General features: G+C 45.6%; 3 protein-coding genes across 3 annotated transcripts in view; 1 reads left to right on the forward strand and 2 right to left on the reverse strand.

Annotated features, from left to right (window-relative positions):
• Positions 1 to 27,842, reverse strand: part of PCED1A (PC-esterase domain containing 1A) — a 405,386-nt gene that overhangs the window by 104,256 nt on the left and 273,288 nt on the right. The gene's annotated exons all lie outside the window — the stretch shown is intronic.
• Positions 1,006 to 7,119, reverse strand: PRADC1 (protease associated domain containing 1). Its single transcript, XM_070756855.1, has 5 exons — positions 7,015 to 7,119; positions 5,844 to 5,944; positions 4,181 to 4,290; positions 3,002 to 3,154; positions 1,006 to 2,244 (listed from the first exon to the last, which is right to left on the reverse strand). The coding sequence occupies exons 1-5, from the start codon at positions 7,073 to 7,075 to the stop codon at positions 2,124 to 2,126; spliced, it is 546 nt and encodes a 181-aa protein (XP_070612956.1). The 5' UTR covers positions 7,076 to 7,119; the 3' UTR covers positions 1,006 to 2,123.
• Positions 7,969 to 27,769, forward strand: CCT7 (chaperonin containing TCP1 subunit 7). The gene is made up of 12 exons (XM_070756841.1): positions 7,969 to 8,078; positions 11,593 to 11,746; positions 13,512 to 13,618; positions 14,872 to 14,997; positions 15,491 to 15,543; positions 17,432 to 17,603; positions 19,079 to 19,243; positions 21,014 to 21,202; positions 22,409 to 22,506; positions 24,100 to 24,232; positions 25,112 to 25,318; positions 27,165 to 27,769. Exons 1-12 carry the CDS (start codon positions 8,073 to 8,075, stop codon positions 27,387 to 27,389), a joined length of 1,635 nt encoding a protein of 544 aa, XP_070612942.1. The 5' UTR covers positions 7,969 to 8,072; the 3' UTR covers positions 27,390 to 27,769.

The following is a 27,842-nucleotide window of genomic DNA, read 5'->3' on the forward strand; positions in this document are numbered from 1 at the left end:
AGCTGGGAAAGGCGGGGAGAAGCCTCCGTGGGGCCTCTGTAGGAATCACCTGGGAGGAAACAGGGCCGGAAAATGCGGGGAGAAACCTCCGTGGGGCCTCTCTAGGAATCTGGGATTAAACAGAGACGGGAAATGCTTGGAGAAGCCTCTGTGGGGCCTCTCTAGGAATCTCCTGGGAGGAAACAGGGCCTCCACCCCCACCCCCCCCTGTGGTTTCCCCAATTGCACACATTATTTGGTTACGGAACGAATTAAGTTCCTAAGTAGAGTTACCCCTGTAGAGGTCATCCTCGACTTACAACCAAAATTGACCCTGAAATTTCTCCTGTTAATCAAGATAATTAAGGGAGTTTTGCCGCGTTTTACAAGTTGTCCCTGGAGTTCTTGATTTTGTAACACGGTCGTTAAGCGAATCTGACTTCCCCCTCGACTTGGCTTGTCGGAAGGTCGCAAAAGGGGGATTCACAGGGACCCCTCCAGGAGACTGCAACCATCATAAATAGGAGGCAGTAGCCCAGCCCCTGAATTTCAATCGTGGAGATGCTACGACCGTCTGTTAAGTGTTGAAAAACTGTGCTCTTATAACTTGGAAAGGTCCCTAAATGAATTGGTTATAAGTTGAGGATTTCCTGTAGAAAGGTGGGGTTAAAACAATGAAATAAGTAAAGTAATTAATAAAGAAGACATCTATCAAGAAGAGACCCAAATAGAGGATGAAGTGGGGGGGATTTTGATTTTAATCGGAGAAGGCCGCGTGCCGTAATTGACAAAAGGGCAAAACACACCGATTCCTTTGGCCTGCTTCCTGGTTCTAATACAGAAAACTTCAGTTTCTTTTCCAAATGAGATTTCCCCCCCCTTCTTTTCCTTCCTTTTTTCTTCCTACCTTCCTTTTTATCTTTCTCCTTCCATCCTTCCTTTCCCTTACTTCCACTTTTCTTTCTCTTCCATCCTGCTTCCTTCTCTTCCCATCTCCTTCCTTCCTTCCCCTCTTCCTTCCCTTCCTTTTTTCCTCCAACCCCTTTCCTTTTATTCCTTCCTTCTTCCTCTCCCTACATTTTTCTTCTTTTCCTTTTCCTTTCTCCTTTCATCCTTCCTTTCCCTCCCCCATTTTTCTTTTCCTTCCATCCTGCTTTCCTCCCATCTCTCTCCTTCCTTTCTCCCTTCCTTTTCCTTTCAACCCCTTTCTTTCCTTTTTCTATTCCTTCTTTATTATTATTAATTAATTAATTTATTAGATTTGTATGCCGCCCCTCTCCGAAGACTCAGAGCGGCTTCTTCCTCTCCCTACATATCTCTCTCTTTTCTTTCTTTCCTTCCTTCCTTCTCTTCCTTCCTTCTTTCCCTTCCTTCCTTCCTTCCTTCGCAATTTTTCACAGAAGACACCATTATTCCTGCACCACTGTGACCCTTCCAACCAACCGTCATTCTTATTGAATTGTGGGAGTGGGTGGGTTGACCCCCTTTAAATCTGGTTGGGGTCAAGTACCAACTAGGAAAAGCTGTACAACACCCACCTTCTCCCCCCCCCCCCCCATTAAGCAGGTTTAGTCCTTGCCATCCAATCTCTGTCCTTAATGCACCCGGCATTAAACCATAGTTTGGTCTGTCTTGGGTGACTTCAGATGTGGTCACCTGCAAAATCTCAGCATGGCCTCTTTAATCCACCCTCCCACCCCCCAAAAAATCAGGTCCATTGTCGCCCAGGTTGGCATCTGGATTTAAAACAAGGGGCTCCGTAAATGCCCGTTGCTGCTGAGACCCCAGTTTGGGGAGGCCACGACAGGTCGACCTAACATGTCTTGAAGACTTTGTGGTTCTCCTGGATTTGAGAAAAGCTGGTAACCACCATCACTAGGAAGCCATCATGAAGTGCTATCCAGGTTTCCTATTTTGGGGCCTCAAGACTTGCTTGCTCCCCCGATGTTTGCTATCTGGGCTAGTGCAGAAAAAAACGGCATCCAGAGGACACGATCCGGTCAGTTTCCCTTCATCGACACGCGAGGTCTTCCTGTGGTCCCATCAGCTGCCGGAATGGGTGAAATGGAGACCTTTGGAGGTCATCTTCCATCTTTTCGGTCCAGTTCTTGGGATTTCCCCAGCTCTATCGTTTCCTCTTTCTGCTACCAAAACCGCCCCGGATGCTGGAGGAATTCGGAAGTCGGAACACTGCTGACGTTAACCGGGATGGAAATCACAGCCCAAGGCAGCCCGTGTTGCTCCAGGGAGCGACGGATCATGTACCTGGGGGAAAATAAGGCAAAGGGGGGGGGGGGTGTATTTATTTAGCCTTTATTTTGTTTTGAGAATTTATATAGCTACCTACTTGCTCGCGGTGACCTCTACGCAGTTCATAGACCATTAAAAACAATGCAGAAAAAATAAAAATGAACAAGTAAAATAGATTGTTGTTATTATTATTATTATTATTATTATTATTATTATTATTATTATTATTATTTAGATTTATATGCTATATAATATACTCAATGATGGGCTGCCAAAATTTTTGCTGCCGCCTTGTGAGGATGGCTTATTTTGTGGGTGTGGCCCTATGGTCATGTGACTGGGTAGGAGTGGCTTGGTGGCCATGTGACTGGGTGGGAGTGGCTTGGTGGCCATGTGACTGGGTGGGAGTGGCTTGGTGGCCATGTGACTGGGTGGGAGTGGCTTGGTGGCCATGTGACTGGGTGGGAGTGGCTTGGTGGCCATGTGACTGGGTGGGAGTGGCTTGTCAGTCTTGTGACTGGGTGGGAGTGGCTTACCGACCAAGATAAGTTTTCAAATAGGTACTTGGACTCTTTTTCAGTTGATGAAAGTCACATTTGAATAGCCACAAAAAGGACAAATGATAGACAGCGTTATTTGTTGAGCGCAGCCACATTTTAAGGTTTTGTCCTGAACCCACAAGGTTCAGTAGGATAACAGGTTAGGCAAGTAGCTCGATTTTCTTGAATTGCTATAAAAGTTCAGTTCTAGATAATGATTAAAGCCATCTCACCCATCTCGGCCCAGCAGAAAAAGAGCAGGGATGTCGGCCTTCCGTTCCATCTCCACGTAGGTTGTGTCCTTGTCATAACTATTGTCTGCAATGATCACCGCCTGGCCTCCGTGTTCCTGGATCGTCCGGGTCTTGGAGAGAAAGGAGCAGCCCCTGTGGAGGAAACAAAATGCCCAAAACATCCATATTTACCTTTTTGGAAGTGCTGAAAGGACCGTGTTGTAGTCAGACCCCTGGTGTCGTATCCTTCTCCCCCTTTGTAGAGCGAGAAGAGCTGGAAATGAAAGAACCTCATCACCTCAAGGCTCGACTACTGTAACACTCTCTACATGGGGCTACCTTTGAAGAGTGTTCGGAAACTTCAGATCGTGCAGAATGCAGCTGCGAGAGCAATCATGGGCCTTCTTAAATATGCCCATGTTACACCAACACTCCGCAGTCTGCATTGGTTGCCGATCAGTTTCCGGTCACAATTCAAAGTGTTGGTTATGACCTATAAAGCCCTTCATGGCATCGGGCCAGAATATATCTGGGATTGCCTTTTGACGCATGAATCCCAGCCACCGGTTAGGTTCCACAGAGTCGGCCTTCTTCGGGTCCCGTCGACGAAACAATGTCGTCTGGCAGGACCCAGAGGAAGAGCCTTCTCTGTGGTGGCCCCGTCCCTCTGGAATCAACTCCCCCTGGAGATCGCCCCCAATCTCCTTTCCTTTCGTAAACTCTTTAAAGCCCACTTGTACCGTCAGGCACGGGGGAATTGAGGCATGTCCCCCAGGCCTATATAATTTATGTATGGTATGTTTGTGTGTATGTCTTGTTTTTAAATAAGGGTTTTTAGATATTTTTAAATATTAGTTTTGTTATTATACATTGTTTTTATTATTGCTGTGAGCCGCCCCGAGTCTACGGAGAGGGGCGGCATACAAATATATAAATAAATAAATAAATAAATAAATAATTTTGGCCTGCAGAATGCTTCAGGGAAGGGGGTGAAAGGAGCTGCTCAAAATGGCCAAAAATAGCCACCTTGGCCTGGTTTTTGGCCTGCAGACATCTTCCTGAAATGAACCGCATCCTGGATCCTCCAGCCAGGTTAGTAGCAGAGCCGAGATTTGAACACGGAGCCCGAAAACCAGCCCACCCTGACGTGCAAAAGCCGAGCGCGGGGGAAAAACTCACCCGTGTTCCACCAGCGCGATCTGGCCTTCAATAAAGACCCCGTTGTTCAAGGCACCGCAGGCATCCGGAGGGTCGGATGGAACCAGATAGATCTGCTCGAATCTCATGTTCTGGGCGAGCGGGAGATAACAGAAAAGAGGGAAGGGTCAAAACCACGGCCTGCAGGGTGGAATCCATTGTCCCATGTCCAGGAGCGACAAGATTTGCCCTAATGGCTTCCCTCAATCCGTGCACAACAAGTTCTGGGTTTTGTTGATGGGACCCAGGACGTACCTATGCTCTAAATGCCTCACTATGACTCACGTGTCCCAGCGCCTGGTTAGGTCGCATAGAGTCGGCCTCCTCCAGCTCCCATGGCCAGAGAATGCTAACTGGTGGGTCCACAGGGAAAAGCCTTCTCTGTTGTGGCCCCGGTCCTCTGGAACCAATTCCCCCCGGAGATTCGTACCATCCCCACTCTGCTCGCCTTCCGAAAGACATTAAAAACACATTTATGCCAGCAGGCCTGGGCCGGGAGCGATAGTTCCACTGTGGCCAGTAGTATGAATGTGGGATGAGGTTCCGGGCATTTCCGACAGGAATCAGCATCCCCAAACAGCGGGGATTCAGCATTCCCTCGCAGGAGCGCAAGGAATGCCATCTCGTCGCGGCGCTGACCACGCCCCTCTCCCACTTCTACTTCTCTTAATGTTTTAACTGTATTGTACAATTCTTTATCGTAGTTTTATTTTATCCTGTAAGCTGCCCTGAATCCGTGAAGAGGAAGATGGCCTATAAATATTATTATTATTATTATTATTATTATTATTATTATTATTATTATTATTATTATTATTATGTCAATACAACACAGCAAACGAGATCACTATGCTGGATTTCGTATTTCATCACCAGTCGGGCGCTTCCCAAGCACCTAGGATTGCATGATATAGATTATTATTATTATTATTATTATTATTATTATTATTATTATTATTATTATTATTATGTCAATACAACACAGCAAACAAGATCACTATGCTGGATATTGTATTTCATCACCAGTCGGGCGCTTCCCAAGCATCTAGGACTGCGTGATGTAGTGGCGAATTATATTTGCCGATCCCAGTAAAGCGGCCTTTTGCAATTGACAGATGGAGATTTTGTCAATTCCGATGGTTTTCAAATGTCCGCTGAGATCCTTTGGCCCTGCGCCCAGCGTGCCAAGTACCACTGGGACCACTTTCACGGGCTTATGCCAGAGTCGTTGCAGCTCGATTTTTAGATCTTCGTATTTCACTAATTTCTTCAGCTGCTGCTGCTTCTTCTTCTTTCACCTTCTTCTTCTTCTTCTTCTTTCACCTTCTTCTTCTTCTTCCTCTTCCTCTTCTTGTTCTTCTTCTTCTTGTTCTTCTTCTTCTTTCACCTTCTTCTTCTGTTGTTGTTATTATTATTATTATTTAGTAGACTTGTACGCCGCCCCCTCCAAGGACCTGGAGCGGATAATAATAATAATAATAATAATAATAATAATAATAATAATAATAATAATAATAATAATAATAATGAGAAGGAGGAGAAAGAGGAAGAGAAAGAAGAGGAGGAAGAGGAAGAAGTAGTAGTAGTATTAGTCACCAACTGGTAGTCCATGGACCAGAAATGGTCCGTGAGAAAATTGACTTACGAAGACGCCACCAAAGTCCTTGGCCGGGGTAGCCATGAAGATGTAACGGATGTCGCCGGGACTGAGGACATGGAAGTACAGAGACTCCTGGATGCGTAAACCTAGAAGTCAGCAGAGAGAGAAAGAGAGAGAGAGAGCATCATTTCTTCACAAGCCAGGAAAACAAAGCATCCCCCAAAATTGTGCGGTTGTAAGTTGACGACCGCCTGGGATTCTACCTTCTGCCCCTGGAATGTGGCTTGAGAGGTGACCGGGGACGGGGAGAAAAAGGCGGATGCTCTCCAAGGCAACCGGCTGTTGTCACACGGCAAAGCGCAGGTGCCGAGAGCGGAGAGTTAAGAATAGATGCCGAGGTGAGAAGCCGCCTACGCCCAGGGAGCCTGGCAGGAGTGCCAGCCGGATGCCATCTGGCACGTCAGAGATTTGGAGGAGCTTCTTGGGGAGGACGCGTGCAAACACAAATACAAAGCGTGTGTGTTTATACCCATATGTGTCTGTTTGTGTGTGCACATACATACATACATAGCAGAGCAATTTGATAGAAAAATAAACATATAACTCTTCCCTGGTACAAAGCTGATACAGGAGAAGAACCTGTGGTCCAGAGGTTAAAGCTACTGCCTTCCTTTTCAAATCCCTGTAAGGGCATGCCCCCCACCAATCCTTTTCTCTCCCCAATTCCCGCATCCTGCGGATACACACATCCCTCCCACACATACATATGCGACACTTGTGAAACAGACCCGCTGGCACCCTGCAAAGGCAGAGGCGGCATGCAGGGGCGCCGGCCCACGCCTGACACCCTGATCATGGCCTCCCGCCCGTGTGTCAAGTCAAGGCAAGTCGTCCCCTTGCCAGCTGAGACCCCCCCCTGCCCAGTGTTTGAAGGGGATGCCATGCCATGCATGCATGGGTGCATGCCTTGCATGCGTGCATAGATGCCTTGCATGCGTGCATAGATGCCTTGCATGTGTGCATAGGTGCCTTGCAAGGGTGCTTGGGTGCCTTGCATGAGTGCCTCTCCAGGATGCATGGGTGCCTCTCCAGGATGCCTTTCCAGGATGCATGGTGCATTTGCATGGGTGCCTTGCATGGATGCATTTCAAGGATGCATGGGGGCATGAATGCAAGCCAGGCAGGCAGGCATGCTTGCACCGCGCTCGGGCCTCACCGTGACCAGCCGGGCAGAAGCAGAGAAGCAGCGCCAGCCAGGCGGGCCGGACGGGAAACATCGCCGGTGGGGACGCTGCCGCCTTCCGCCGCCCGGCTCAGCACTTGGCCGGTTCACCCGGAAGCGGCGGCCGGGCCCCGCCCACGCCCTTCTCGGATTGGTTGAGACGGGCCTTTCTGGGAGGAGCCCGGGCGGGCTCTCTCAACCAATCATCCGCTCTTTTGGCTTTGGCTGAGGCGCGTGGGGCGGGGGGAGGAGTTTACCGTAGGCCTCCGAAGAGACCGGAAGGCCGTTTTTTTCGGTGGGTGGGTGATAGATGATTGACAGAATAAATAGATAGATAGAATAGACAGGTAGAAATAGATGATTGACAGAATAAGTAGATAGATATAGATGATAGATAGATAGATAGATAGATAGGAGGAATAGATAGATACATGATTGACAGGATAGGATATAATAGAATAGAATGGAATAGAAAATATGGAATTTATTTATTTATTTGGGTTTCTAGATTTATATGGATAAATACAGCCCATACAAAAACCCCTCGGAGGACAATTTTGATAAAGGATCATGAAAACAAAGAGGTTTCAGAAACGCAGCTCCAAATCATGTAAGCAAGCCAGCTGGGGACTTCTGGGAGTTGTAGTCCACACATTTCAAAGATATTGAAATTAGGAAACCCTGCCCTAATGAATCATGGATCAATGTAAGCTTTTGCTGACCGCCGAGGAAACGCAGCTACCGCCTCGGCCAAACTCCCCATTATTTTCAAGGAAAAAAAGTAAATGTCTTATGATCTATTCTTCCCATTGAAAAAAAACTTGCTTTCCTAGCATGGATAGGGTTTTTTTTTTTTAAAATATATCTTAAAATGAACTCGCAAGTTATCCGTGCGAGAAGGGCTCTTCTTTTTCCTCCTCTCTACGAGAGTCACGTCCGTCCGTCCCTCGAAAAGCCCCGCCCTTCCCTCCGGCCCCGCCCACGCGAAGTTTCCAGGCGACCGCGGTGCATTCTGGAGAGGAGGAGACCGTTTGCCCAGGGCCGCCGCCAAGATGATGGTGAGTGACGGGGAGAAAGCGGCGGGAGAGCCGCGTTTTATCCGCCGCCATCCTCCGCGGGTCGGGCGTCCTTCCCTTCGCGGGTGGCCTTCCCTTCCTCGGGAGAGGCTTCCTTGCGAGAGGGAGCCGGTATCGATGGAAAGCCGGCCGGGTGGCCGGTGGGCGGGAGCCCAACGCGGGAGCCTCGCCGGTTGCTTTCGCCCCTACAAATATTATAGAGGCCTCTTTAAGCGGAGCTGAAAGTCAACGGGCTACACGCGGCTAGGGCTGGACTATAACTCCCGGCAGCCTCTGGGGCGGCCGGCGCCTTTAACGGAGTGGCTGCTTTGCGGCGAGGCATTGTGGGAGATGTAGTCTCCAATAGGAATTCAGGGCAGGACAGCTTGTGAGCTACAGGTATTGGGGATGGCTGCACGTGTGAAGGCGTATGAAGCGTGTTCTCGCCTTGGCAGATGAGGCAGGGCCCTCTCCTCCCCCCAGTAGGGTTTTTTTTTTAATTATTATTTTTAAATGTGATGATAGACCCACCTCGCTGTCAAAGGGACTCTGGGCTGCTTTCAACAATAGACAAAATGATGACACGTTAAAACCGTTCAGCATTAAGAATTAAAAGAACCCAGGCCAGGCAAAAGGGACCACTAAGGATGGAAGATGGGATCTTCCCCTAATTTATTACATGCAACTAATGGATGCGGAGAGGGGCGGCATACAAATCTAATTAATAATAATAATTAATAATAATGATGATGATGATAATAATAATAATAAACGTCGATGGAATAATTTTGAAAAACAATAACACTTTCCCCCCCCAAATGCCATCACTCTGCTAAACAAATAATTCCCTCAATACTATCAAACTATACTGCTCAAAAAAAGGAAACACTCAAAAGAACCCAACCTAGATCTGAATGAATGAAATATTCTCATTTAATCCTTTGTTCTGTACAAAGGTGAATGTGCACAAAAGAGCCTGTGAAATTGATGATCAATCAGCCTTGCCTCCTAAATGGACAGTTTGATTTCACAGAAGTTTGATTTCCTTGGAGTTATATTGTGTTGTTTAAGGGTTCCCTTTATTGTTATTTTTTTGAGCAGTTTATTTACTTAGCTTGCACTACTGTTAATCCTCTCATTGTTCCTATCTTCCATCTCCTCCCACTAATGACTGTATGAATGGAACTTTGTTGCTTGTATTACAATTTATATTGTACCTAATATGATTTGATTGCTTATTGATAGCGGGACTATCATCAAGTATTGTATCTTATGATTCTTGATAAATGTATCTTTTCTTTTATGCACCAAAATCCCTTGTGTGTCCAATCACACTTGGCCAACAAAGAATTCTATCCGATTCTATATTCTGTTCTGTTCTATTCTATTCTTTTCTCTACTCTATTGAATTAGTTCTGCTTCTTAAGCTATATGCTGTTCAGAAAAAGGAGGTGAAGCCATGGGTTTGTTTTTGTTTGTCTAATTCATTGATTGATTGATTGATTGATTTTTAATAGCGTTTTAAAGGGACAGTTAAAGAATAGTTACAAAAGCCTAATAAAAACCATACATCTCTTATGGAGGGATCTAAACGATGCCTCATTCAATCAGTGGCCCCAAGTCTGAGTCCTCCGGGATTGGGCGGCATAGAAGTCGAATTAAATAAATGAATAAATAAATACCCAAGTCTCTATAGCTTTGTGGAAGGGGCCAGTAAGGTGGGGAGAATATGGATCCCTCTCTCTCTCTCTCTCTCTCTCTCTCTCTCTCTCTCTCTCTCTCTCTCTCTCTATCTATCTATCTATCTATCTGTATTTATGTCTATCTATCTATCTATCCCTCCTCCCTCCTTCTGTCTGTCTGTCTGTATTTATATCTATCTGTATTTATATCTATCTGTATTTATATCTATCTGTATTTATATCTATCTATCTGTCTGTCTGCATTTATGTCGGTCTGTCTGTCAGTCAGTCTATCTATCCATCCATCCTACCTACCTACCTACCTACCTACCTACCTACCTATCAGTATCTATTTATCTACCAGCATCTATCCATCATCTGTCCATTCACTTGAGGATCTTCTAGGAAAAGTAGAAACCTGTAATATATAATATAACACTTTTAAAACTGGCATTATGCATTTATTTTATGATTTGAAATGTACATGCCGCCCATCTCGCTCGACAGCTTCCAACAACACAAAAGCACAATATAAAATGTTTAAACATGAAAAAAAAAACTTCCATCATTAAGAATTAAAAATTAAAATCAACCAAGACTCGGTGCAAGGAAGCTTTGGGAGACCTCTCGTGATAAAAAGCCCAATTGGGATTTTAAGTGCATGGCAGTAAGGTCAAGTGCTTATTTCAGGGTTCAAAAAAATATAAGACGAGGTCTTGTTTTCGGAGAAACGCAGTATCCATCCATCCATCATCTTATCTATCTATCTCTAGCCATCCATCCATCATCTATTTATCCATCTGTTCTGTCGGGCTCTCTGGTAGAATCCTCCCAAAAATTCACAGGTACAAATTTCAGACACACACACGTTTGAAAACTCAAAACAATGTTCTTTATACTGAAAATTCACTTAACCTAAGCCCTCTTTTGGTATAGCAAAGAGCACTCGTCTCCAAACAAACTGGTAATTTGTACAAGTCCCTTATCAGTTCTGAGATACTTTGCTTGCAGCTGTGAGGCAATTCACAGTCCTTCTTCTTTCAAAAAGGTGAAACACACTTGGCTCTGGTTTAGTTTCAAAGCGGGGAAAAATCAGCACACAAAAGGTCAAAGTCAGTAAAGCAGTCACGAAACACAATGATCAGATAATCCTCCCCAATGGCCAAACCCACAGGCTGCTCTTTATAGCAGCCTCACTAATGACCACAGCCCCACCCAACCACAGGTGGCCTCATTTTCTTTGATAATAATCTCTCAGTTGTTGCTGCCTATGCATCGCTCTCCGCATGCGTGGCTGTATCATTAACTCTTGTTCTGAATCCAAGGAGGAGAGAGATAATTGATCTCCTTCTGAGCTGTCTGCCCCACTCTCCTCCTCCCTGTCACTCATGTCTTCTTGGTCAGAGGAGCCTTCATCATCAGATTCCACCGGGGGACAAAACAGGCCTGCAGCATGTGGATGTCTCCCCCACATCCACAGTCCTTGGGGCAGGAGCTGGGCCAGAGCTAACCACAACACCATCTATCCTGTTTCCATGCAAATAAGACCTCCCTTGATAATAAGCCAATTGAGCTTTTGAGTGCATGGCAATAAGACCAAGCGCTTATTTCAGGGTTCAAAAAAATATATGAGAGGCTCTTATTTTCAGGGAAACATGGTACACATTCCTTAAGACAATGTTGTAGTTTCTACTAAGCTGCTTTCTGCCTTTCCCATGGCAAAAATGGCTGGATAAATGTGGGGAAGGGTAACGTTTTGGACATGCAGTAAAATATATTTTACTTTTGGCCTCGCGACCCCTGACCTGTGACCCACCCTTGTTTCTAACCTGCAGCCCGCATCCGTCATCCTGCTGAAGGAAGGCACCGACACTTCCCAAGGGATCCCGCAGCTGGTCAGTAACATCAGCGCTTGCCAGGTGATCGCGGAAGCCGTCCGGACTACGCTGGGCCCCCGGGGCATGGACAAACTCATTGTGGACGACAGAGGTGAGGCTGGTGCGGACCGAGAAACCCCCCCCCCCCCCATTGCCAAGAAACTTTTAAGACGGGTGGACATCAAACTCCTAAATTCCTCAGTCAGCCCTGAGAATTAAAATCCACCTGGCTTAAAAGTGGCCAAAGTTGGAGAGACCCCTGGTCTTTAGACCATTGCTTTACCGTTGTAGGGAGCCTTTATGGGCCCTGTCTTAATAGAGGTAGTCCTCGACTTAACAACGGTTCATTTAGTGACCAAGCTTACGACAGCACTGAAAAAAGTTGAGTTTCCATACTTAGGGTTGTTGTATCATTCTTGCGGTCATGGGATCGAAATTCAGAAATTTTTTTTTAGTCTGTACAATTTCCCTTAAGCAGTCATTAAGTACTTAGCTAGCAGCTGTGAAGAAACTTCACACCCCTCCTTCTTCCAACGAAGTGAGACACACACACACACGTTGCTCTGCTTTGTTTTCAAAGGTGTGAAAAAGCAACAAAGTCCAGAAAACACAGGATTCCTGACGAACTCCGATCAGATACAGTAGAACCCCGACTTACGAGACTAATTGGTTCCGGAAGGAGGCTCGTAAGTCGGAACGCTCGTATGACGAAACATTGTTTCCCATAGGAAACAATGTAAAGTCAATTAATCCGTGCAACAACAAAAAAACCCGCTGCCGCCGAACACGGAAGTTAGCGTTCGGCTTCAGGAGACAGCTGCGAAGCGGCGCACGTGTTTTAAAAGGTTGCAGCCGGCCTGGGGGGCTTGCCAGCACCCCCCCGAGCCCCCCAGGCCGGCTGCAACCTTTTAAAACACGCAGGATACGAGCGCCAAGGAGCTGTCTCCTGAAGCCGAACGCGGAAGTTAGCGTTCGGCTTCAGGAGACAGCTCCTTGGCGCTCGTATCCCGAATGTGAGCTCGGGAGGCGAACAAAAATGTCGCTCCCCTCCCAGCTCTTATCTCGAGTAGCTCGTAAGTAGAGCTGCTCGTATGTCGAGGTTCCACTGTACTGTTCCACAATGGCCAAACCCACATGCTGCTATTTATAGCAGCAGCCCTAATTACTAAAGCCCCATCCCAAACACAGGTGGCCTCCCTTATTTCCTGTAATATGTCCTTGGTCTCTTCTACGCATAATTCTGCGCTTGCGTGGGTCCAAAACGTCATCATCCGAATCAAAGGAAGATAAGGGAGATTGACTGCCTGGGCTGTGTGCCAAGCCCCCCTCTGCCGAGTCACTCCCACCTTCTTCTTCGTCCGAGGAAACTAAACTCTGAACTGACTCTGTCGGCAATAACACAGGCCTGTGACATGTTGAGGTTTCCCCTGCGTCCACCTCCCCATTCCCTGGGGCAGGAGCTGGGCCAGAGCCAGCTACAACGCTGTATATAGAAAACCAAAGCAGAAGCTATTTTGCACTGAAGAGTAAAACTTGTTTTCTACAAATGTGTGTTCATCATTTATCTGGTTCCTTAATTTCCACAATATATTCTGGTATCTTAACTAGTCCTTCCGCGTTACTCTGCATATATCCGGACAGTTGTAACTTGAGGACTACCTTTGTTATGGATTACTCTTTTACAAGTCCTGGCAATTTCCTGAAATTATCCCCCTCCCCACACACACACAACTGAAACACGCAACCCCAAAAGCACATTTTTAAAATTAAATTAAAAGCCTCTTCCACTGACGCCACTCTTTCGCTGCTCGAATGTCCCAATGCATCGAAACGCCCTTTCTTCTGTGTGCGGGTCTGGCAGCTGTCCATCTTTGCAGGCAAAGCCACCATCTCCAACGACGGCGCCACCATCCTGAAGCTCCTGGACGTGGTCCACCCCGCGGCCAAGACGCTGGTAGACATCGCCAAGTCCCAGGACGCCGAGGTGGGCTGGGGAACAAGGAGTTGGAACTGGGGGTGGGTTGTTTCTGCAGCTTCTCCGTCCGTCCAGATTGTGAGATAAGCCCAACAATATAATTAGACAAGAGCCCAAAAGAACAATAGAAAAGAAGTTTATTTCTTTATCATTCTTGCAGGAATGATAAAGAAATAAATCTTGCAAGTCTGCGGAGAGGGGCGGCATACAAATCTAATAAACTATTATTATTATTATTATTATTATTATTAAGAATGCACCCCATATGATTGAATTTAAATTCTCTGTATCACAAGAAGCAGGATTGCAATAGAAATGCCACGTATAAATATAGTCTGCATCTATAAGGGAAAATCTGGGAATCTTATGACTTTTATTTTTTTAAAAATATTATTACTTTACAGTGTTCCCTCGATTTTCACGGGTTCGAACTTCGCGAATAGCCTATACCACAGTTTTTTTAAAAAATTAATCAAAAAATACTTCGTGGTTTTTTTTTCTATACCACGTTTTTCCCCGCCCGATGACGTCATACGTCAACACCAAACTAATAATTTTTGCAAATTAAAAAAAAAAAAATTGTTAATAAATAATTATGTTTATAAATATCAGGATCACTAAGTGTCTTATTCAATGGTGAGTACCAGTAATAATGGTGAGTAAATGGTTGTTAAGGGAATGGGAAATGGTAATTTAGGGGCTTAAAATGTTAAGGGAAGGCTTGTGATACTGTCCATAGCCAAAAATGGTGTATTTACTTCCGCCTCTCTACTTCGCGGAAATTTGACTTTCGCGGGCAGTCTCGGAACGCGTCCCCCGTGGAAATCGAGGGAACACTGTATAACATAACAAACCTACATACAAACCTATATTGTTGTCATTTATTACACCTGAAGATCGGTTCATTAATGTCCACATAAATATTATTTATACATCTCTCATACGTATGAATATTTTTATTTTCTTACTCTTCTATACATGTTCCTTGTTATCTGTAATAATATCTATATATGTACATATATGTTCATATATAATTGATATTTAGTATTTACACCTCTTAGATCTCATTGTCCTTGTTTTTAACCGTTTGTAAAGTCTGCCCTGTTAACTAGTTTTCAGATTCTTTTGTCTCATCGCTCTAAGGTCATTCTGTGCATCTCTGGTTTTGGTGTGGTCTCCCTTGGGGGGGGGCTTCTGCGTGGGGAAGGGACGGAGGGTGAACCCCTGAGCTTTCTCTGATGCCGAGATCTTTTCTTCCCCAGGTGGGGGACGGCACCACGTCGGTGACTCTCCTGGCCGCTGAATTCCTGAAGCAGATCAAGCCCTACGTAGAAGAAGGCCTCCACCCCCAGATCATCATCCGTGCTTTCCGCGTGGCAACCCAGCTGGTGAGCCGAAGCCAGGCCGGTCCGCTTGGCCTCCCTTCCCTTCCAGAAAAAAACCCTTGTATCTAAGGAGCAGAAGAATAAGGGGGTTTCAGGGAAGCCTCGGGAGGGTTGAAAAGGGGATTCCCCTTGAAACGGCGACGGGAAAATGGACCTGCTCAAACGCTCGAAAAGGTGATGGGCAAATAGGCTCCTGGGGGGGTGGGGTGGGGGTTTGGCATCACCGAAAGAGGAGGAGAAGAAAAAAACAAAAATAATCAAGGTGGACAACTCTTGGCATGGGATAACTCAAGATATACAAAGCAATGGAAATTGCAAGTGTGGCTGTCCTGTCCCTTTTTGAAAACCTCCAGTGGTGGAATACTCACAACTTTTGGTGGCAAGCCGTTCCACTGGTTAATTGTCCTCACTGTTAGGAAGTACGTCCCTGCGTGTCCTGCCTTCCTCGGGTGGTTTCGAAACTCAGTTGACCCCCTTCCTTGTTTGCGTTTGACAGGCAGTGGAGAAGATCCAGAAGATTGCTGTCACCATCAAGAAGACCGACCCAGTGTAAGTGGCTCTCGGTCTCTTCCGCGATTCCGTTTGTTGGAACCAATTAGAATTATTTACATTAATTCATATGGGGAAAATTCGTCCGAGATACGAGTTGATCTACTTACGAGCTCGGGTCTGGAACGAATTAGACTCGTATGTCGAGGTACCACTGTATTAATAAAAATCTTCGGATACAAGCAACAAGTTACAGTCACACAGTCCGAAGAGGGAGGAAATGGGTGATAGGAATGATGGGGGAAAACTATTAGGAATAGTAGAAGGGCAGACTTAGTAAAAAGTTTGACAGTGTTGAGACTTTATAAATATTTGTTTTATGGATAAGATATGGAGTAAAAAGAGAATTTTGTTGTTGTGCATTTAGAGAAAGTGACAAGCTGCGGTATTAAATGGAAGGAAAGGGTTAAGCATGGGTAGGAGGTTTTTTTAAGAGGAGATGAAGAGAAAGCGATAAGAAATTAATTTGTGGGGTATTATTTGATGGAATTAGATTTTAATAGGAGCCAGAAGCGTGAGTGTTTTTCTGCTATGTGCTGATTCATTGTGACTGCTGTAGGAGGAGCTGTGGTGTTTGATGATAGTTTATGTATTTGTAAGCTGTACAAGTAAGGCTTGGAGTATGGTTGTTGTTATTATTATTATTATTATCATTATTTATTAGATTTGTATGCCGCCCCTCTCCGAAGACTCGGGGCGGCTCACAACAGTAATACAAAAAAATATAACAGTGAGACAAATCTAATATTAAAATAAAACATATCTAAAACACCAACAATTTAAAACCATACAACACATACATACCAAACATAAAATATAAAAGCCTGGGGGAGGGTGTCTCAGTTCCCCCATGGCTGGCGATAAAGGTGGGTCTTGAGTAATTTGCGAAAGACAAGGAGGGTGGGGGCCGTTCTAATCTCTGGGGGGAGTTGATTCCAGAGGGTCGGGGCTGACACAGAGAAGGCTCTTCCCTTGGGGCCTGCCAAACGACATTGTTTGGTTGACGGGACCCGGAGAAGGCCAACTCTGTGGGACCTTATTGGCCGCTGGGATTCGTGCGGTAGAAGGCGGTTCCGGAGGTATTCTGGTCCAATGCCATGTAGGGCTTTAAAGGTCATGACCAACATGTTAATCTATTCAGAGTTATTGACTGATTTGACCTTGGATGACTGGACTGTTAAAACTGACTACGATATTTGCTAAAGTAAATACTATTTTATATGCTTTAACGTATGTGGTTTGTGTGACTGAACCATTATTCGTGTCTACTGACTCTGCTACAATTCCCCATTTCCTTTGTGTGTGTGTGTATCCTTGATAACTGCATACTCCTTAACACAAGGGGGTGGGGGGGGAGATGGGATGGACACCTCCTGCAGCCAAAGGGGGCACAGGGTCTTTTGCTATTTCCCGGAACCCCCATGAGCCGGGCCTTGAGTTTGGCACCCCTGCCTTAAAGCCTTTGGACGGCCGTGCAAACTCTCCCCTCTCCTCCTCTTATTTATTTATTTATTTATTCATTCATTCATTCATTTATTGGATTTGTATGCCGCCCCTCTCCAGACACTCGGGGTGACTAACAGCAACAATAAAACAGTGTACAATAATAATCCAATACTAAAAGCGAATTAAAAACCCATTAATATAAAAACCAACCATACATACATACATACCATGCATAGAATTGTAAAGGCCTAGGGGGAAAGAGGATCTCAATTCCCCCATGCCTGATGGCAGAGGTGGGTTTTAAGTAGCTTACAAAAGGCAAGGAGGGTGGGGGCAATTCTAATCTCTGGGGGGAGTTGGTTCCAGAGGGCCTGGGCCGCCATAGAGAAGGCTCTTCCCCTGGGTCCCACCAAGCGACATTCCTCTTCCTCCCTCCCCGTAGAGAGCTGAGAGGCCTGCTGGAGAAGTGCGCCAGCACCGCGTTGAGCTCCAAGCTGATTGCCCACCAGAAGGACTTCTTTGGCAAGATGGTGGTGGACGCGGTCATGACGCTGGACGAACTGCTGCAGATCAAAATGATTGGCATCAAGAAAGTGCAAGGCGGAGCTTTGGAGGTAGGATTCCGGTGGGGGGGTAGCTGGAAAGGGAGGTCTTGGATGACCAGGAATAGGAAAGTGAACCCAAGAACAAGGGGGCACAATCTGGAGTTAGCTGGGGGAAAGATCAAAAGCAACGTGAGAAAATACTATTTGACTGAAAGAGTAGTAGATCCTTGGAACAAACTTCCAGCAGACGTGGTTGGTAAATCCACAGTAATTGAATTTAAACATGCCTGGGATAAACATATATCCATTGTAAGATAAAATACAGGGAATAGTATAAGGGCAGACTAGATGGACCAGGAGGTCTTTTTCTGCCGTCAGTCTTCTATGTTTCTACCACCAGCACTTCTTGATGGTTTTATTGTGAAACTGGGGCTGTCCAAAGATTGTTTCTGCTGTGTTTCACCCTCCTCATGTTCCAAAGGCTGCCCTGGAGCCGGGGGAAGGTAAAAGCACCCTCCCCCGTCCCCCGGAGGCTCTCTGGAAGCCAAACATCAGCTGACCGGCGCACACACAGGCACGTTGGAGCTGAGCTGGGGCAAAAGCTTGCAAGCCAGCAGATATGTCTCCACGTGACACCTGTGGCACCCGTGCCACAGGTTCACCATCACTGCCCTGTTAGGTGCCCGGGTCAGAAGGTCATGAAGCAGACAGGAATGTCTTGATGCGAAAAGTTCTAGAAGGTGGTATATCTCTATGGAAGAAAGTCTAGACAGTTGTATCTCTAGGAAACAGTTGACAGGATATAAAGGAGGGTTTTTGGGTAAACAGGGTGTGGTTTTGCAACTTTCGTAATGGTGGCAGTCCTAGATTTGGGGTTCCAGAAATGCCACGCTGGCAACCTGCTATTATGCTTCTAAATTCATTGGGCAGAGATGCAGCTGTGCAAGAAAAACCTGGAGAATTGTGTTACTGAAGAACCCTTATCTTACTGAGGGATGTGAACATTAGCTTTCTTTCTTTCTTTCTTTCTTTCTTTCTTTCTTTCTCTCCCTCTCTCTCTCTCTCTCTCTCTCTCCCTCTTTCTTTCCCTCTTCTTTCTTTCTTTCTTTCTCTCTTTCTTTCTCTTTCTCTCTCTTTCTCTCTCTCTCCCTATTTCTTTCTCTTTCTTTCTCTCTTCTTGCTTTCTCTCTCTATTCTTTCTCTCTCTCTCTTTCTTTCTTTCTCTCTCTCTCTTTCTCTCTGAATGTTCTGCACCAAGTTGAATATGCACAACAGCCGGTGAAATTGATTGTCAGTCAGTGTTGCTTCCTGCTTAGTGGACAGTCTGATTTCACTGAAGTTGGATTGACTTGGGAGTTGTTATATTGTGTTGGTTAAGTGTTCCCTTTGGTTTTTTTGAGGGTGTTATTTGAAATCTCAGCGCGTGGATTCTCCCTTTGTTCCGATCCGGACAGGCCAAAGCAGAACCAAGGGCAGGGCTGACCCAGATGTCTTTGGAAGCTGCCCCCCCCTTGAGTCATTTCATCCTTTTGTCCACCCCCCAGGATTCGCAGCTGGTGGCCGGCGTGGCCTTCAAGAAAACCTTCTCCTACGCCGGCTTTGAGATGCAGCCGAAGAAGTACGAGTCGCCCAAGATCGCCCTGCTCAACATTGAGTTGGAGCTCAAAGCCGAAAAGGACAACGCGGAAGTCAGAGTCCAGAATGTGGCGGTGAGGCCTGGGCTTCTTTTTTGGGGATGGGGCTTTTGAGAACGGCAGCCGTGGGGGGAACGGAGACATCTCCCCCGGGGCCTATACAGTTTATGCATGGTATGTTTGTGTGTATGTTTCTTTTTAATAAGGGGTTTTTGTGACTTTTAATTATTAGATTTGTTATATATTGTGCTATTATTGTTGTGAGCTGCCCCGAGTCTGTGGAGAGGTATATGATAATGATAATAATAAGACGGGCTACAAGAATGGTGGAAGGTCTTAAGCACAAAACATATCAGGAAAGACTTCATGAACTCAATCTGTAGAGTCTGGAGGACAGAAGGAAAAGGGGGGACATGATCGAAACATTTAAATATGTCAAAGGGTTAAATAAGGTTCAGGAGGGAAGTGTTTTTAGTAGGAAAGTGGACACAAGAACAAGGGGACACAATCTGAAGTTAGTTGGGGGAAAGATCAAAAGCAACGTGAGGAAATATTATTTCACTGAAAGAGTAGTAGATCCTTGGAACAAACTTCCAGCAGACGTGATAGATAAATCCACAGATTTGGCCTTCTCTGTGTCCCGTCGACTAAAGAATGTCGTCTGGTGGGACCCAGGGGAAGGGCCTTCTCTGTGGTGGCCCCAACCCTCTGGAACCAGCTCCCCCCAGAGATCAGAGTTGTCCCCACCCTCCTTGTCTTTTGTAAACTCCTTAAACCCCACCTCTGCCACCAGGCATGGGGGAACTGAGGCATCTCCTCCGGGCCTATACAGTTTATGCATGGTATGTTTGTGTGTATGTTTTCTTTTAATAAGGGTTTTTTAGTGACTTTTAATTATTAGATTTGTTATATATTGTGTTGTTATTGTTGTGAGCCGCCCCGAGTCTACGGAGAGGGGCGGCATACAAATTTAATAATAATAATAATAATAATAATAATAATAATAATAATAATAATAATAATAATAATAATAATGAAGTCTTTCCTGATCAGTTTTATGCTTAAGGCCTTCCATCATTTTTGTAGCCCGTCTAAGTTGTGGCATGCGCGTGTTATGAGGTATTGCCAGCTGATTTTCGGCCTTGGGGAAGGCCGTTTTGCCCTCTGGAGGCTTCAGGGAAGCTTCCTGTGGGCTCCAGAGTACAAAAAGCAGCCGAACAGGCAAACAGGAAGTCCATTTTTCTGAACTTCCTGTTTGCCCATTTGGCCGTTTTTCACCGTCCCAGGCTTCAGTGAGGCCTATGCGCTTGCACGGGAACAGGGGGTGGATTGGGGCAACAAAGGCACTAATAATAATAATAATAATAATAATAACAACAACAACAACAATCCCATGATGGTTCTCGCGGCCGCGTTCTGCACGATCTGAAGTTTCTGAACACTTTTCAAAGGAAGCCCCATGTATGAGACACACTCGAATTTTCAGCCTCGAAAAATACAGCAAGCCTAAATTTATTTATTTATTCATTCAATTTTTATGCCGCTCTTCTCCTTAGACTCAGGGCGGCTTACAACACGATAGCAATAGCACTTTTTAACAGAGCCAGCCTATTGCCCCCACAATCCGGCTCCTCATTTGACCCACCTCGGAAGGATGGAAGGCTGAGTCAACCTTGAGCCGGTGACGAGATTTGAACTGCTGACCTTCAGCTCTACAGTCAGCTTCAGTGGCCTGCAGTACAGCACTCTACCTGCTGCGCCACCCCGGCTCATAAAAGTTAACGCTATTTCTAGGGCTGGGTTGTGGCGCCTAATCTTGACCTTTGCCCCCTCTGATTCCCACAGGATTACCAGGCCATTGTGGACGCCGAGTGGAACATCCTGTACGACAAGCTGGACAAGCTCCACAAATCCGGGGCCAAAGTCATCCTGTCCAAGCTGCCCATCGGGGACGTGGCCACTCAGTACTTTGCCGACAGGGACATGTTCTGCGCTGGCCGGGTCTCGGAAGAAGACCTGAAGAGGACCATGATGGTAACGGCCCCTTTGCCCTGTGGGTGGAGGGCAGAGATGGGCTGCCAAAATTTTAACTGCCATGCTGTGGGCTTGGCTTATTTTGTGGGTGTGGCTGGCCGGCCACGTGACCAGTTGGGAGTGGCTTCCCTATCATGTGACCACAGGTGGCTTAAAGGTCATGTGACGGGCTTAAAGGTGGCCAACTTGACGTCAAGAGTTTGAGTTAGGGTGGCCTCCAAGAAATACAATTTCCCTCTCTATTTACTATTAAATAATGGGGCTTTTAGTGTTTTTTAAATTATTAGATTTGTTACATTGTCTTTGTTATTGTGAGCCGCCCCGAGTCTATGGAGAGGGGCGGCATACAAATCTAATAAATAATAATAAATAATAATAATTACCGAACATCCAAAATATGCTCTTTAATTCTATGTATATATATGCCATATGTGGACATGTATATTTCACACAGGTACACAAAAATATACATTATCTATTATATAAAGTGTATGTACACAAACAGACACACTCACAGCTCTTCTAAAAAGGGGGGACACGATCGAAAAATTTAAATAGGTTAAAGGGTTAAATAAGGTCCAGGAGGGAAGTGTTTTTGGTAGGAAAGTGAACCCAAGAAGAAGGTTAGTTGGAGGAAAGATCAGAAGCAACGTGAGAAAATATTTTACTGAAAGAGTAGTAAATGCTTGGAACAAACTTCCAGCAGATGTGGTTGGTCAATCCACAGTAACTGAATTTAAACATGCCTGGGATAAACATATATCCATTGTAAGATAAATACAGGAAATAGTATAAGGGCAGACGAGATTGACCATGGGGTCTTTTTCTGCTGTCAATCTTCTATGTTTCTAAATAGGTTAAAGGGTTAAATAAGGTTCAGGAGGGAAGTGTTTTTAGTAGGAAAGTGAACACAAGAACAAGGGGACACAATCTGAAGTTAGTTGGGGGAAAGATCAAAAGCAACATGAGAAAATATTTTTTTACTGAAAGAGTAGTAGATGCTTGGAACAAACTTCCAGCAGACGTGGTTGGTCAATCCACAGTGACTGAATGTAAACCTGCCTGGGATAAACACAGATCCATCCTAAGATAAAACACAGGAAATAGTATAAGGGCAGACGAGATGGACCATGAGGTCTTTTTCTGCTGTCAATCTTCTATGTTTCTAAACGTTGCACTCAAAAAGGATCCGTTTTGTCCCTGCAGGCCTGTGGGGGATCCATCCAGAGCAGTGCAAACGCACTCACGGACGACGTCCTCGGACGCTGCGCCCTCTTTGAAGAGGCCCAGATTGGAGGGGAGAGGTAAGGGGCAGTTGGTCAGGGGGCGGGGGGGGGGGCACACTGGAAAACCCTTGGATACAAACCCCACTCGCCCAGCGCATCCGTCCTGCAACCTTGGGAGAAGATCGCAATGACTTATTAGGGCCTTGTTTGCGCTTCTGAATTTTGGGCCGAGCCGAGCTGCCGTCTTCCGGAAACCAGACTGTTGCCGGCACCCTAGGACCCTCTTTCTGACTTGTGCAGTATTCAGGTCATATTGTATACTTGTACATTTTTTAACCCAACATTCATATATTGAACTGTTGGCAACTGTCCTTCCATGTCAGGAATCGAAGCATCCTTGCATTTTTACCAATTATTATTATTATTATTATTATTATTATTATTATTATTATTATTATTATTATTATTTATTGGATTTGTATGCCGCCCCTCTCCGAAGACTCGGGACGGCTAACAACAGCAGTAAAACAGTACAGTGGAACCCCGACATAAGAGCTGCTCTACTTAAGAGCAACTCGAGATAAGAGCTGGGAGGGGAGAGATATTTTTGTTCTACTTACAAGCCCAAATTCGAGATACAAGCGCCAAGGAGCTGTCTCCTGAAGCCAAACGCTAACTTCCGCGTTCGGCTTCAGGAGACAGCTGCGAAGCGGCGCGCGTGTTTTAAAAGGTTGCAGCCGGCCTGGGGGGCTCGGGGGGGTGCTTGCAGCTTTCTTTCTTGCTCTTTTTCTTTCTCTCTTTTACCTTCCCTTCCTCTATTTCTTCTTTTCTTTCTCCTTCCCACCTTCTTCCCTCCCTCCCTCCTTTCACTCATTCCTCTCTTACTCTCCCCTTTCATAAGTTTCCTTGCTTCCTTCCTCTGTTCCTGTCCCTTCCCCCTTTCTTTCTTTCTTTCTTGCTTTCTTTCTTGCTCTTTTTCTTTCTCTCTTTTACCTTCCCTTCCTCTATTTCTTCTTTTCTTTCTCCTTCCCACCTTCTTCCCTCCCTCCCTCCCTTCACTCATTCCTCTCTTACTCTCCCCTTTCATAAGTTTCCTTGCTTCCTTCCTCTGTTCCTGTCCCTTCCCTCTTTCCTTCCTTCCTTCCCACCCTCCGTCCATTCATTCACCCATTCCTCTCTTGATCGCTTAAAGCCGGTCCCTGGTGCAAAAAGGGTTGGGGACCTCTGTCCTACAGGATTGGGTGGCAGAGAAGTTGAACATATGTAAATTTAAAAGTTTAAGAAAGTTTACAAGTTAAGTGAAAGAAACTTCATTATTCATTTATATGTACATGTACATTTCTTCATTAAAAACATGTCTTTCTGCATAATTTAGACTAACTTTGTGAGTTTTTTGAGGGCTGGAACCAATTAAAATTATTTACATTAATTCCTATGGGGAAAAGTCGTTCGAGATAAGAGCTGCTCGACTTAAGAGCCCAGGTCCGGAACGAATTAAACTCGTATCTCGAGGTACCACTGTACAACAAAATCCAATACTAAAAAAGCAGTTAAAAGCCCATTATATAAAAACCAATCATACATATCAATTATCTCTTTGTAAGCCTCCCTTTTCCGTTCCTCGACCGAAAGTCCTTTCTCTCCCCCTCCCTCCCTCTCTCTCTTGGGCAGGTATAACTTCTTCACAGGTTGCCCCAAGGCCAAGACCTGCACCATCATCTTGCGAGGCGGCGCAGAGCAGTTCATGGACGAGACGGAGCGTTCCCTGCACGATGCCATCATGATCGTTCGAAGGGCCATCAAGGTAACACGTCGTGCGGGTTTTCGGCAGAGGGAGGGCCGGTTGGGAGTATGTGGGGATGGCTGGGTGAGGGAGGGCCAGGGGACATATTTATTTATTAGATTTAGATTTTAGACATATGATTTTATTTATTTATTTATTTATTAGATTTAAATTTTAGACATATGATTTTATTTATTTATTTATTTATTTAATTTATTTTATTAATTAATTTATTTTATTTATTGATTGATTTTATTTATTATTGATTGATTGATTGATTGATTGGATTTGTATGCCGCCCCTCTCCAGAGACTAACAACAGTAATAAAACAGCATATAATAATAATCCAATATTAAAAAACCCTTATTATAAAACCAAACATACATACAAACATACCATGTGTAAATTGTAAAGACCTAGGGGGAAAGAGTATCTCACTTCCCCCATGCCTGACGACAGAGGTGGGTTTTAAGAAGCTTACGAAAGGCAAGGAGGGTGGGGGCAATCCTAATCTCCGGGGGGAGTTGGTTCCAGAGGGCCAGGGCCACCACAGAGAAGGCTCTTCCCCTGGGTCCCGCCAAGCAGCATTGTTTAGTCGACGGGACCCGGAGAAGGCCAACTCTGTGGGACCTAACTGGTTGCTGGGATTCGTGCGGCAGAAGGCGGTCCCGGAGATATTCTGGTCAGATGCCATGAAGGGCTTTATAGGTCATAACCAACACTTTGAATTGTGACCGGAAACTGATCGGCAACCAATGCAGACTGCGGAGTGCTGGTGTGACATGGGCATATTTGGGGAAGCCCATGATAGCTCTCGCAGCTGCGTTCTGCACGATCTGAATTCGTGCCAAATTCCAGCCGCCCAAAAGAAACCTGGATTTTCTTTCCCCCCTCCCCAGCACGATTCCGTAGTGGCCGGCGGTGGAGCCATAGAGATGGAAATCTCCAAATACCTCCGCGATTATTCCAGAACCATCCCGGGCAAGCAGCAGCTGCTGATCGGAGCCTACGCCAAAGCCCTGGAGATTATCCCCCGCCAACTTTGTGACAACGCCGGCTTCGACGCCACCAACATCCTCAACCAGCTCCGAGCCAAGCACGCCCAGGTGAGCTCCCTGGAAGGGGGGGGGGGCACAGGCTGCGAGCCTTTTTTTTAAAAAAAGAAAAGAAAAATCCTTTTGGTGGCTTCTATAGATTTCTAACCCTGGGCCTTTCGATCTTCTCAGGCGATCCCGGTCTTTGCCTTTATTTCAGAATTAAATCTCTTTTTGTGAGCGCCACGGAGAAACGGCTTGAGCTGTAAATGAAGGAAGGGGTCAGTGTAGCCCCGAGGTCTTCAAACTTGGTCAACTTTAAAGACTCCCGGATTTCAATTCTGTCCAGCTATTCTGGCTGGAGAATTCTGGGAGTTGGAAGTCCAGGAGTGTTGAAAGTTGTCACATTTGGGGACTCTTGGTCTAGTCTCTCTCTTCCGGTTTTCCTCAGCCTGTGGCCCTATGTATCTTATAGAGAATCGTAGTTGTAGCCTAGCAACAAGTGAGTGACAGGCATGAATTTAAGGAATCAAATATTAACAGGCTTGAAGATGGAAATGCACAGATGCTGCGAGGCTCAGTCTGACTGCTGTTCTAGGGAGTCCTTGATTTACAGCTACTGCCCATCCATCTACATCTATCTTATCCGTCCACATATATCTTATCTATCCATCCATCCACATATATCTTTCTGTCTATCTATATCTCTGTCCACATCCATCCATTCATTTGTCCACGTCTGTATGTCTGTGTCTATCCATCCATCTATATCATTATCTATCTATCTATCTATCTATCTATCTATCTATCTATCTATCTATCTATCTATCATCTATCTATCTATCATCTATCTATCTATCATCTATCTATCATCTATCTATCTTATCTATCTATCATCCATCTATTATCTATATCTATCTATCATCTATTTATATCTATCATCTATCTATCACTATCTATCTATCTATCATTATCTATCTATCTATCTATCATCTATCTATATCATCTATCTATCTATCTATCATCTATTTATCTCTATCTATCATCTATCTATCATTATCTGTCTATCATCTATTTATCTATATCATCTATCATTATCTATCTATCTATCATCTATTTATCTATATCTATCATCTATCATTATCTATCTGTCTATCTATCTATCATCTATTTATCTATATCATCTATCTATCTATCTATCTATCTATCTATCTATCTATCTATCATCTATTTATATATATCTATCATCCATCTATCTATCTATCTATCTATCTATCTATCTATCTATCTATCTATCTATCAATCATCTATTTATCTATATCATCTATCATTATCTATCCATCCATCCATCAATCTAATCTAATCTAATCTAATTGACTTCTATGCTGCCCAATCCCGTAGGACTCAGAGCAGCTTACATCAGTATAAAATATAAAATAATCAAGAAGAAGTCAAATATAAAACTGAGTTATAAAACTATTAATTAAAACCCTAACAGCATAATTACTAACCCAAACAAGCATAGTAAACATTCACACAATTTGGACACTGTTGTTGTTGGTTCATGGCCCCCAGGCCTGTTGGCAAAGCCAGGTCTTGGGGAGGCCTCGCGGAAGGCCAGTAGGGTGGGAGCAGTATGGACATCAGGGGGGAGTCAATTCCCTAGAGCTGGCACAGCCACAGAGAAGGCCCTCCCCTGCGGTCCCACCAACCCGCGTTGCTTAGTCGACGTGACCCGGAGGAGGAGGAGGCCAACGTGCTCGTGGCAAGAGACGGCCCCATAGATAACCTGGCCCTGAGCCATGCAGGGCTTTACAGGTAATAACCAACACCTTGAATTTGCCTTCCGGCTCTCCCTTGGCGACCTGTGAGGTCGGAGGCGCCTGGTGTCTTCACCGCTCTTCTCTCCGCCCTGCAGGGAGGCACCTGGTACGGCGTGGACGTGAACAACGAAGACATCGCCGACAACTTCGACGCCTGCGTGTGGGAACCGGCCGTCGTGCGCATCAACGCGCTGACCGCCGCCTCCGAGGCCGCCTGCCTCATCGTCTCTGTGGACGAGACCATCAAGAACCCCCGGTCCACCGTGGACGCCCCTCCCATGGGCCGCGGACGAGGGCGAGGCCGGCCACACAACCACTGAAAAGCCCAGGCTGATGTCGCGGGGCAGTGGGAGAGGCAGTGGGGCGACAGCGACAACCAGGCCACTTCACACACACACACACACTCCCTCCCCCCTGTTGTGGTGCCCGAATTTCGCACGTGGCTGACCAGAGCCACTTGCCGCATTCACAAGACGTCTCGGCGCCGAATGTTGTGGAGGTAATTGGCTGCCATGAAATGATGGAAAGAGTTTTTCCTTTGGCCTCATTCCGCCTCCCTTTCCTGGTTTCCCCCCCCCAAAATACCTGCAGATTTGACAAATGCTTGAATATTGGGGGGTGTCTCGCTCTCTAGGTTGTATTTATTGGGGTTTTGAGGCTTGAAACCCACAATCACAATAAATCTTTTCCCCTCTCCCAAGTTGTTCTTCCTGTTTGATGCTTCTAACGCATGTGAATTTGGCTTCAGGTGGGGTTTTTTTGGGGGGTGGGGG

This window comes from Erythrolamprus reginae, chromosome 7 (assembly GCF_031021105.1).
Source record: "Erythrolamprus reginae isolate rEryReg1 chromosome 7, rEryReg1.hap1, whole genome shotgun sequence".
Lineage (NCBI taxonomy): Eukaryota > Metazoa > Chordata > Lepidosauria > Squamata > Dipsadidae > Erythrolamprus > Erythrolamprus reginae.